At 44.4% G+C, this 12,136-nt stretch overlaps 2 protein-coding genes across 2 annotated transcripts in view; one reads left to right on the top strand and one right to left on the bottom strand.

Moving 5' to 3' along the window:
- Nucleotides 1-2,266: 2,266 nt before the first annotated feature.
- ghsra (growth hormone secretagogue receptor a) lies at nt 2,267-6,170 on the top strand. The gene is made up of 2 exons (XM_019872246.1): nt 2,267-3,686; nt 4,437-6,170. Exons 1-2 carry the CDS (start codon nt 2,846-2,848, stop codon nt 4,745-4,747), a joined length of 1,152 nt encoding a protein of 383 aa, XP_019727805.1. The 5' UTR covers nt 2,267-2,845; the 3' UTR covers nt 4,748-6,170.
- A 4,773-nt stretch (nt 6,171-10,943) lies between these two features.
- fndc3ba (fibronectin type III domain containing 3Ba) overlaps nt 10,944-12,136 on the bottom strand; it is a 77,150-nt gene continuing 75,957 nt past the window's right edge. The window contains exons 27-28 of the mRNA XM_019872273.1: nt 11,841-12,057; nt 10,944-10,981 (exon numbers count right to left, since the gene is read on the bottom strand). Coding sequence (XP_019727832.1) covers nt 10,944-10,981; nt 11,841-12,057 — 255 coding nt within the window. The remainder of the gene's footprint in view (nt 10,982-11,840; nt 12,058-12,136) is intronic.

Below are 12,136 nucleotides of genomic sequence, written 5' to 3'. Positions count from 1 at the left end.
TGGCCTACTTAGTGCGAACTTAAACTTTAACCTACAATCCACAGCGTTCCAGCAACAATACAGACAAAATAATTTCCACTATATCCTCCCCCCCCCCCACTATATCCACCCCAAGGAATAAAAGAGTATTGAATACAAACGTATGCACAGCTTCAAATGTATATTTTCAAAAGGCATAGATGTGTGGCTCTCAAAGTTACATGACAAGACAGTTGATTCTTGATCACACTACACACACACACACAAACTCGATACAGAACATTGTGGAAATCCACATACCTTAATATATGACGAAAAGGCTTCTTTAAAAAAATAATAATGAGGAATGCCCTCCTCGTGTCACGTCTGACTTTCCTGCTTGTCGTGCATCACCAATCCGCGGCCCATAAAGAAATATTATACGCCCACTAGCAAACAGTGCAAAGGCCACAGTGATAACAATATATACTTAAGGTATGATGAGGAGCACATCCGACGATAAAAGGAGTATCCTCCCTATTGCAAAGGCGATGGGATTTACCACTTATTGAAATGGCTGTAGGAATACCGTAGAATAAAGTCCAGTATTGTGTTGATGGAAGAGGAAGTGTGTGTAGAGTATTCACCTGTGTGTATATGCAAATAAGCGGCCACTCTTAGGAGCATGCTAATTGGGAAACACATTGGCACGAGAGACATATTGTCAGCATTTTCTTGTCACCAAACCCCTCATTACAGTAACTTAAACAATAGTTGTAAAAACGTTATTATTGACTTCTTTTATTTGGTTTCAGTCATAACGGCCCTCCAAGGGAAACGGTAACTAAAATGTGGCCCACGACAAAAATGAGTTTGACACCGCTGGTATAGATTGTTCCGAATCAAACATCCAGTGAAGGTCAGGTGTCAAACTGCGGTCGCCAAGGACTGCTATTTTGCACATTTTAGATTTTTTTCCCCCCTCCCTCTTCTCCCGCTGGAGCCTGATAACGATCCTGATCATTTGAATTGGGTGTATTGGAAAAGGGGAAGGATCTAAAACAGGGGTGTCAAACTTATTTTTGTCGCGGGCCACATTGTAGTTACGGTTTCCCTTGGAGGGCCGTGATGAATTTTGGGAAACCATAGAAATGTTTAATCCCCTCCACATATTACATACACAGCGCACAAAAAATTGATGAATAACTAGTTTAAAAATCAGAAGTCAAAAATAATAACTCCATTTGTGGATGACATGTGACAAAATGAAATTTTGGTTCCGACTTTAGCGATCATCACGGAACTTGACGTGCTTGATTTACTTTCGCGGGCCATATAAAATGATGTGGTGGGCCATATCTGGCCCCCCGGGCCTTGACTTTGACACCTGCGATCTTAAACATTCAACATCGTGGCCCTGGGTTGACACAGCCGCGGCGTAAACAAGCCAAATGGCTTTTATCGATCACTGCGCAGACTGGCCTGTAGGTTGCGTCGCCGCACCGTCTTCGTCATCAATCTCGCGCCTCCCCCTCCTCCTCCCCCTCAGGCTCCGCACACTCACCGGGACTGCTGTGGTTTTGGTGCACTTGCCTCCAAACGCGCACATAGCCGGACGCGCAGCACGCAGACAGAGAGAACACCACAAGAAGAATTCATTCATCCTCGTCCCGTGTTGATTTCCGATGCGTGCTACTTGCTACATGCTAACGATGCGTCGTTCCTACGTCATACTCGTGGCTTGGATCCAAGTGTCTCCTCCTTTCCCCCGCATCGTGTTTGTTTTCACGTTGGCTGTTGCCGTGTTTGGATGACTTTTGGAACACTCACACACACATTTTTCCTCTACGAGTCTTTTGTTTTATTTTATTTTTTTAGGAGAAGGGGGATTGAGTGGATGACTGAAAGCCGTTCGTGGTTGTTTTTTTTTTTAACTTTGAAAATGTCCGATTTTTCAGCGGTGGTGCGTTTTAGGCGGATTATTAAACCACCAAACTCGGATGGAAACACCCGCAATGTACATTTCAGTTAAACACAAATTTGGGGATTCTCTAAATGGACTCCCCACATTCTCTGTGAGCGGCGGTGCTCAAATATTTGATTTTACGCACGGCTGCCGCTCGGTTCACGTGTCCTGGAGTTTGATTTTCCGCACGATTGGATTGTTGTTGTTGTTTTTTTTAACGATCAAAAAATAGGCTGAGGCCATTACAAGATCCCGGGGATGATTTCCTGCTAAGCAGTGGCGTGATTGGAATTTAATTGTCTCTTTCAATTGATTTAGTTTTTTTTTCTGCGAGCTGGCGTTTGGTTTAAAATCGTCCTATTGATGGTTTCCTAAAAGGGGATCTCGCTTCAGAACAAAAGCGGTCTCATAATTGGGTGATATCTCGGATGGTGTGTCCTTCTGGAGTTTGGTTTTACGCGCAGTTGTTGTCATTGGGGAAAAAAATGTTTTTGAATCTGACGATACTGAAGATTTTGGCTTCCCAGACGTCTTGGAGAGACTTGCGCAGTCTCAGAATTTGATTTTTTTTTTCCCCCTTCTTCAATGCGAACGGGAGTTTAGTTTTTCCGCATGAAACTGATGATGAGCAAAGCAATTTCATGACAGGAATAGATGGATGCCAATTATTCTTCTGACGATAGAAGTTTCCAGCTTGGACCAGAGTTTGGTTTTCCGCACGACGGTCACTTCTTAAAAACCGAGATCGTTGATGATGATTCTATGATCGAAACGTGATTTATGATTTTTCCGGAGTGCCACGTGTTGAGTTTATTTGGAGGACTTTCATAGCTCGTTGGGTTTGGTTTGACATCCGCCTCAACAGTCCGTGCGACGATTGCGATGGGCCTTTCGCCGAGACCCCTTGACCGATGAGTCAGGATGCCCGCGGGGCCCAACCCGTCCTCGTGCCTCCCCCTAAACTGCAGCTGGGACGAGAGCCGTAACGCCACCCCTGCGAACCGCGACTTGGACCTTCCCCCGCTCAACTACTACAGCCTGCCTCTCCTGACGTTCATCACCGCGGCGTGCACGCTGCTCTCCGTGGTGGGCGTGGCCGGCAACGTCATGACCATCCTGGTGGTGGGCAAATACCGCGACATGCGCACCACCACCAACCTGTACCTCTGCAGCATGGCCGTGTCGGACCTGCTCATCTTCCTGTGCATGCCGCTCGACCTCTACCGCATGTGGCGCTACCGGCCGTGGCGCCTCGGCGACGCGCTCTGCAAGCTCTTCCAGTTCGTGTCCGAGTCGAGCACGTACTCGACCATCCTGAGCATCACGGCGCTCTCCGTGGAGCGCTACGTGGCCATCTGCTTCCCGCTGCGGGCCAAGGCTCTGGTGACCAAGCGGCGAGTGCGCGCGCTCATCCTGCTGCTGTGGTGCGTGGCCGTGCTGAGCGCGGGGCCCGTCTTCGTCATGGTGGGCGTGGAGCGGGACTACCCGGGCTTCGACGCCAACGACACTCTTCGGATGGACGAGGAGGAGGAGGAGTACGGGGACACGCGGGAGTGCAAGATGACGCGCTACGCCGTGGAGTCGGGCCTGATGGGCGCCATGGTGTGGCTGAGCTCCGTGTTCTTCTTCATGCCCGTCTTCTGCCTCACGGTGCTCTACAGCCTCATTGGCCGCCGCCTGTGGCGGAGGCATCGGGAGACCAACATCAGCTCGTGCGTGGCGCACCGCGACAAGTGCAACAGGCAGACCGTCAAGATGCTGGGTGGGTTTGACGCAACGCTTGATGCGCCGCGTGGCCAGGCAGGGTGGAGGAACGTGGCAACTCAATACCAGCAAACTGATGAGAAAACAAACCATTAGCTGTTCCGATAGTTTTATGTAAATGTGGATCTTTCAGAAAAACAGTCGGGCGATCGCTCACTAGGCCGATTTTTGCCTTGGATATTTTCGAAGGATTGTTAAAAGCCGACAAAAGTTCTTGACAAAAGGCAAAAAGCACTTCTGAGAAAGAACATGAACTAAAGAGGGCAACAAACAATGAGGAAGCAGTTAAAAGTGATTTTTTTTTTTTTTTACATTATCCACAACTCTCATTTATTGTACAATAATCTAATTGTAACATGCATCTGTTACATATGTTGAAACATTTATGTCTGAATTTTAGGGGGCTTGGAACGGATTAGGCCATTTACATGGAAAACGCGTCTCGACTTACAAAATGTTCTAGTTCAGAAGTTTCTTCCAGAACACATGATTTTCGTAAGTAGAGGTACCACTGTAATTGATTTCCAAATGTTTGCACTACTTTTGCAAGATCTTTTTTTTTTTTTGTTCTCTCCCAAACACTCACCACCAACTCTTAAAACTCACCTCGTTAATTCCGATATGATCGTTTCGAAAGTCAATGAGGGATACTGTACCTGAGCGCCCGTGTTTTTATCTTGTTTTGAACCTTTTCTTCATGAGGCTACAATGAAATGGAAATGTGTCTCTCTCTCTTCTCTCCCTCCAGTGGTGGTGGTTCTGGCCTTCGTCCTGTGCTGGCTGCCCTTCCACGTGTGCCGCTACCTGCAGTTCCGCTCGCTGGACGCGCCGTCCCCGCTCTTGTCCGCCCTGTCCGAGCACTGCAGCTTGCTGTCGGTGGTTCTTTTCTACCTGAGCGCCGCCATCAACCCCATCCTCTACAACACCATGTCCTGGAAGTACCGCGGGGCGGCAGCGCGCCTCTTCGGCCTCGCCGGACAGCAGCTACCTCGGACCCGCACCGCCAGCGCGCTGAAGGCCGTGGCGGACGGCTGGATGGAATCCAGCGTCAGCTTCTAAAGCCTTGTGCGCTTCCGGTCAAGCGGGGCGGGTAGGGAGGGGGCTAAAGTACGGCCAGCGGGACGCTACTGTACTCTCTGAAAACTGCTGGGTCAAAAGGAAGCCACATTGGGTGAAATCGTGAACCCGATTGCTGGGTCCGAAAAAGGGGCTGCGGTCATACGACCTATCATAATGAGTTAAAGCAACCAAAAAATGGCTTTCCGGCTTATTCGTATACTGTAGCTGTGCCAACTTTATTGCCAATTATTTCTAAGAGGAAGAAGAAGCAGCAACTTTCCCCAGTCAGGGTTTGCCGCAGCAACTCGTGGATGGTGCTGATACCAGCCACGATACTTAGGGCAAAAAAATAAAAATAAAAATACAATCTGACGTAGAGTAAGTCCTCCACGGCAGTAGTTGGCGCTATACTGCCGACATTTCACACATCGGCGAATTGTCACCTGCATTAGCAAGAAAGGTCTTTGTTCACAATTTTGGGGCAATTTGACTGTATCGGGTATCGGCGAGGACTCAAAATGTGAATTTGTGTCATGGTATCCATCTGAAGAAAAAAAAAAGTGTTATTGAACATCCTGGCAGAATTAAACTGACTTCAATTTGAGTACACGGAAATGGCAACCAGCTTCAGCTCCTCAGCCCGTCCAAATGCGGCCTCCAACCCAATTTGCCGGGCTTGAAATTGATTAGCCCAACCTTGAGTAAAAATCACCAAATCTGCTTCGAAATCCACAGCTACCCTGAGAGTGAATTAGGACAACAAGCCAGCATTTTTGAGTGTGTACCGTCCACCGACCATTGACCAGTTTTTTTTTTATTTTGAAATCCGCTTTTGTTTTAATTTCTCATGAAATGATCATTGTAAATAAGACAAACAAAAAAAAAAATACAAGATTACATATACAATTAATCCATTCGATGGATTCTCTGAAAGCACTTGTCCTCACTGGGGTCATGGGTGAGCTGGAGGTGCAAGCGGTGATACCGATTTCACGCGTGGCCTGTTCATGACGAACCTTGCTGGCATTATTTAACGTACAGTTTTTCTTTTCTGCATTCTGGATGACAACAAAAGCACTGTAGAACCCGTAACCGGAATTTGTGGTGTGTTCTTTTAAAATAGCGGCACCGTATGCCTGTAATGTGCAATGGAACCTTGAAAGTCGCAGGGACGGACGGGTAGAGTGTACCCATTACATTAGGAGGGCTCTGTTCTTTCAGGGATCTCTAACGTCAATATGTCAACATTACACCTCCAGTGACCTCCAGTTCGTTAGCATTTGTAAAAGAATTTTTTTTTCTATCGCAACTCAAAACATAAATTCAGCAGCGCCAGTGTCTAACTGTGGTCGTCCTCAAACCTAGAAAGTGAACACAACAACGCTTTAAGTGACATTTCAAATTATTAACTGTCCATACAGGGGAAAAAAAAAAAGCTCCAATTTCTTTGGATTCTTCCATATTGTCACTTGTTGCTAGGTAGACTTCATGGGGCTCAATAACTACCTCTTTGACCAACTGACTGAAGTGTCACCAACATTCTGACTTTCTTAATTTTCAACTCCCACATAAATGCAAAAATAATCCTGGTCGACCTCTTAATTTGTTTGGAGTTGACTATTCAAGGTCACATGATGTCATTGGTTGCTTGTCAGACTTTCACAATGCTTGATTGCAACTGCCCCTTAAGCTTGTTTGGATTTGGAAACACAAATATATATTTTTTTTGGGGGGGAGGAGGGGGGCTTTTAAAGTTCCCTCAAATTTGTTTGGATTTTACATTCCTGGTCACATGATGTCACCTGTTGCTGGGCAGACATCACAGGGCTGAATTACAACTGCCCCTGACATCTTTCGAGGTTCCCCTGAAAAATGTCAACAAGCTGTGTAATAGTATCACGTCCGTGTTTTGAAGTAATCATTTCATGCTGTTTTTAAAGGCATTAGCTTCGCAAAGTCATGGGCTTTAAAAAAAGTTTTTTTTTTTGTTTTTTTTTTTAAGTGTATAAGAATATCTTTGTCTTGGCTGATGTTGACGTTCCCATCTCAGGTGTACTATAACGTGACCAAAAGAGACATTTTGTATTTATTTATGACCCCCAAAAATGTGCATTCTTATCTTTCCAAAGGCAGAATTTTGTGCAGGTTGTCTCTAATGTTGTTGTTGTGGGCCATTAACATACATTCCACATTGCCTTATTACATGCGCCAACAAATTGTTGTCTTCTTGTTGTAAATAGATGCTTTGCAGTGACATTAAAGGTGTCTGGACATGAGTTTCATTTGGTTGAATGTTGTTTACGTCGAAAGGGCAATACCACATTAAAATAAAATCTCTTGAAATATGAAGTTGAAAATGACAATTGTGCTGTATAATCGGATACGTATCGGATAATATCGGATACGTACCGTTGCGAGTCGCTGTCCCAACTTGGCCCCGCTGCAAGCAGAACAGAACAGACACAGAAATAAACACTCGCAATCCATGTCAGAAAAAGGAAAAAAATTTAAACATTTATTGGGCATAAATATATTATATATACGCTACCGATACAGTTACGTCTTACATACATAGGGTAGTATTTGCAAAAAATCTATACATTAAAATTGATATGGCAGTTTCTTTTTATATAATGCATATGAAATTGTCTAACATTTACAATACAAGAAGAAATGCATGAATTTCTCTTAAAAAAAAAAAAATCTAATTCGTAGACCATGACAACCTGGAATGTTCACTCTTAAAACCGTGAGGTAAAAAAACAAACAAAACAAAAAAAAAACGTTTTGATTCGTTTTCACTTTTGTGTGTTTCCGCACATTGTGGCCAATTGCTCAGTCTGAAAAAAAATAATAAAAAATCTCTGGTCGCTGCAAAAAAACAAACAAATTCTCCCCCAAAAACAATAACAACATACAAAATTGAAATTAAAAAAATAAGATCAGAAGGCACAGGCGTGTGTGTGTGTGTGTGTGTGTGTGTGTGTGTGTATGTTTGTCGGGTGAGGAGGATGTTTTAGGTGCTGCATGGACAAATCGTGTTTCTTAAATGGAATTGAAAAAAAATATATAATAATAATAAAAAAAATATATCTGTAATGAAATAGGTGAGTAACCTGCCACGCAAAAAGGACCGTTTAAGGACTGGACACCTGGTGTGTCACATGTTGGGTTCACAATTTAAAACAAACAAAAAAAACAATTAGGGGACTAACTTGTCAAACAAAAAGGAAAGAATATTGTGTGAAATTTTAGGATGAACCGAGAACGCACTCAAAACCTTTACGGGTGAACTTCATGTGGCCTTCTGTCAACTTTGAAATGCTTCAAAACACAACTTGCTGTTCTTGAAGGGCTGGACCGACTTACGGCTTGCCGTCCACTTTTCATCTGCTACATGGAAATAGTTTTTCACTGATCTCATACCAGAAAAAATTTGAATCGTAACGACCCAATAAAATACACAGGTTGGTCTAATTTTGGTTTGTTAGCTGAAGACCAGATTCTGCTGTTGCTCGCTTACAGAGGCGGCGCTATTCTAGTCACAGGGTCAATGGTCAAATCAAGTTTGCCTGTCAAGCTAAAAGCCCGTTCAAGGTTGATCCTGAAATTTTTAATCTGACTGCCGAATATCCCTTCTGATGCCACCCCCCCCCCCACGCACAGTTTGCCTTACGTGATACAACAAAACACGCAAAAAAAAAAAAAAAAAAATTATAAAATAACACGCGAGCGACGAACATGAACAGCCTGGCAGTAGTGTTTTGGATCAATATAAAAGCCCCGCCCATCAAGACTAATAATGCTCGTGGTGATATAAAAGTGCTTCAACTTAGGTTAGTCGTAAATGTACTTATCACCTCTATAGCTCTATCCATATCTCTGTACTGTATATCATCTCATATCAAAAAAAAAAAAAAAAAAAGAAAAAAAAATACTGGATACAAAACACTCATTACTACTCGCTACGCCGAGCAAGAACTCGTCAAGAAATTTGCCTGCCTGCGCTCGTCGCTTGTGTGATTGTTTGGAGCCTTTTTTATTTCCTCTTCCCCGCACCCCGCCTTCGTTGGTCTCTACTGGTACAAGATTGTCCTCCTCTTCTTTTTAGGGGGGGGGGCGACATCTATCGACAAAGGCACATTTTGCTTAAAAAATAAACAAAACAAACAAACAAACGATAATATTGAAAATAAGTATAATCACAGATCAAGTTAACGTCGCTTTTTTTTTTGTCCTTTTCATCAGAGTAATAGTAACAATAACAATCATAAAAATAATAGTAATGCTGTTGTGTTGTTACAGAAGAATATCACAGAACCCTTGGTCAGAACAGAGTAAAGCCTGCCCTTTGGCAAAAATAAAATCAAATAAAATACAAAACAGTATCAGAAGCTTCATTCTAATCCCTCCCCGCTCCCTCCCCCAACAGAAAAAAATTAAAGAAGCCAAAGGCAGGCACATTTGTCTTTGCTACATGTTTCGAGAAGCATGAACAGATGACGACTCAGCCGAGCACGGCCCATACAAGAGATGAAATTTTTTAAAAAACAAAAAACAACCCCCCCCCCCCAGACAGAACAGTACATAATGTATTTGGTTACAAGTTTTATAACTGCGGGATCCCAACAACTGTAAGAAATACTCGAAGGGTTACTGAGAGAGAAGGAATGCTGGCCTTAAAAAAAAACAAAAAACAAAAACAAAATAAAAAATCATTCTAACACCCCAAAAACATGCTACGAGAAAAAGGAAGGAAAAAAAAAATTAGTATATAACTACACTCATCTCTGAATCTTTTTTTAAACAATAAATAAATGAAGATTGCACTGTAATTGGCATTGTAAAGTACTGTATGCAAATATATAGTATAAATAAAGAAAAACTACAAAAAAAAAAAAATTACCATCATGTTCCCATCGACTTTGGCAAAAAAAAAAAAAAAAAAAAAAAAAATTATCGGAGCGAGTTAACCACGCAAGATGCTGTCAAGGCACGGCATCCGAAGAGGACCGAGACGCAAAAAGTGGAGAGGAAGATGAGAAGGGTGAGAGTGGGGTGGGGAGGGGGCAGTCTTTTTAATGGATCGTTTTGTTTTTTTTTTAAACTATTTTTTTTCTTATTTCCCTGAGGTACGTTACAGGCCTCATGTGCGGACTCCATTTCATACGGGTCAGGGTGACCTCTTTGGGCTGTGTACCTTGGCTTTGTGTTTATTAGAGGGATGGTGTTCAGAATGCCCTGTGTATCGTTGGAGGAGAGGCGGGATTAAAAAAAAAAAAAAAAAGACAGGTGGATTGTTTGAAAAGAAGAGGCACAACGGTGAGGGGCGGGCTTTCATTTTCACACCGCGACGATGCCCCTTTGCCCCACTCGGTGCCCTAACAGAGGCGGGATGCGTCGAGTTTTAACATTTCACGTCGACCCGGACCATTTTCCCGCCACGTTGCCCCCATAAGGGAATGCCACAAAGGCGGGACTGATGCCGTTCATCAGGTGATTTTTCCGCCTTTGGAGGTAGTAACAGAACCGTAATGCAGGCGGGATGTCGCCCCCGTGTGTTTGGGAATGCCGGAAAAGCGGGACTTGATTCCTCCCGTCCTGTTAAGTGACTGCGATGATTTGGTCATTTTCCTGGGACTTTTGCGGGGGGCAAAGTGCGCTTGACCCTTTTCCACCTGCAACAATTGTCTGATCAGAGAACATTGTGTCTGTGAAAGTTGTGGTAATATCCTGCCTTCGCTGGGTTTGGTGTGGAAGGCAAAGTCGGATATGTTGGCTCTTATGTGGAAATTTTACAGGATCTCTGTGTGAAAGGCCCTTTCAGATTGCTGATAAAAAAAAAAAAAAAAAACGGAATTTTCTTCAATGTTCAAAGGCCAATGTTTTGCTCCAACGTGGCAATTCTGCCCCCCAGGGAATTTTCTTCACTGGGTTCCGTGTGGAAGGCAAAAGCGGATAAATGCAAGGTCATCTGTTCCGGCTCTGGTGTGCCAATTTTGCACAATCTCGGTGTGAAAGTCTTTCACACCGCCAGGAATTTCACAGTGGGGTGAAAGTGGAATAGGAAATGTTTTACAGAGGTGCTGTAAAAGCTGTGACAGTTGTGCCTGACGCATGTAAATGTCACAATGCCGTGTCACTGTGTGAAAAGCGCTTCGAGACGCAGCAAAATCGACTTTTAGATGCGATGGGTTCAGATCATCCTCCTGATTCCCAGGGGGGGCAAATTCCCTGTAAAAGGCAAAAGCGGTATTATGGTGCGACAATTTTGCAGGACATCTGCGTGAAGGCGGCCACGGAGTGGAAGGCCAATAAAATCCCCAATCCAGTTTAATGCTCCGATTGGCTTCCGATCTGATCCAGAATGAGCCCGTCCCACCTGCTGACGCCATCCCTTTCGACGCGATCGTGGATATTGGATATGCGTGTGTATTTCTAACTCTCTCTCTCTCTCTCTCTCTGTATATATATATATTTCTATTTCATACTTATATTAGATAACTGGCTTTCCATTCTAAAGAAACAAACAAAAACAAATCAAAGGATAGCAGCATCGTACATCACACGTGGATTGTATCACTTTGGCGAGCGTAAAGAAAGCGGAGCGGCTGCGCGCGTGGCATCAGTTGAGTCATTGTCACGCACAAAAGTGTGTGTGTGTGTGTGTGTGTGTGTGTGTGTGTGTGTGTGTATGTGTGTGTGAGTGTGTGTGTGTCTGTGTGTCAACCAATATGCGCGGCTAAAGCTTTGAATGCTTACATTAGAATATGGCTGAGTGGATAAAGACTGCAGCAAATTAAAAAATGTCAATAAAAAGACAACTAATTAAGGCAATGAACCAGGAAATATACACGTCCTCTAATCAAATATGAAAAAAAAACAAACAAACAAAAAAAAAAACATGCAAGTCAGTCTGAGTGACTGCTCACAGCTATTTTAAGGCTTGTGGATGAATTTTCTCGCCCTCAGCGCGGAGGTACAGCTCGGCTACAAAAAGAAAACACACTGAAATGGAAGCCTTGAGGAGAAGAAGAGTGTCTCAAGTGTTTTTCTTGACGATCTGTTATAAAAAGTTTCTCTTGGGTTTCGCCTGAGCCGACGCAAGGGGCGCAGGCTCCGCCCCCCGCCGGCCCGCCGGGCCCCGAGGCCTCCTGGCGCCGCGGCGTGAAGTGGGACGAGGGGCTGAGCGGACCGCACAGTTCCTGGCACGAGTCCTGGCAGCGGCGGCAGGCGCCCACGCGGAAGCGGTAGTCCGTGTTGCCCTGCAAGCCCGAGATCTGGAAGGCCGCCTCCTCGCCCTTAAAAACCTGTCGCACAAGACCGGATTTCCTCAACGGGGATGCCAACCTCACAAACACGTCATTGGACATCGCAGTCGCACATTTT

The sequence above is a fragment of the Hippocampus comes genome, unplaced genomic scaffold (assembly GCF_001891065.2).
Source record: "Hippocampus comes isolate QL1 unplaced genomic scaffold, H_comes_QL1_v1.1 scaffold92, whole genome shotgun sequence".
Taxonomy (NCBI): Eukaryota; Metazoa; Chordata; class Actinopteri; order Syngnathiformes; family Syngnathidae; genus Hippocampus; species Hippocampus comes.
The sequence above is the reverse complement of the archived record's forward strand: the minus strand, read 5'-3'. Positions and strand labels throughout refer to the sequence as shown.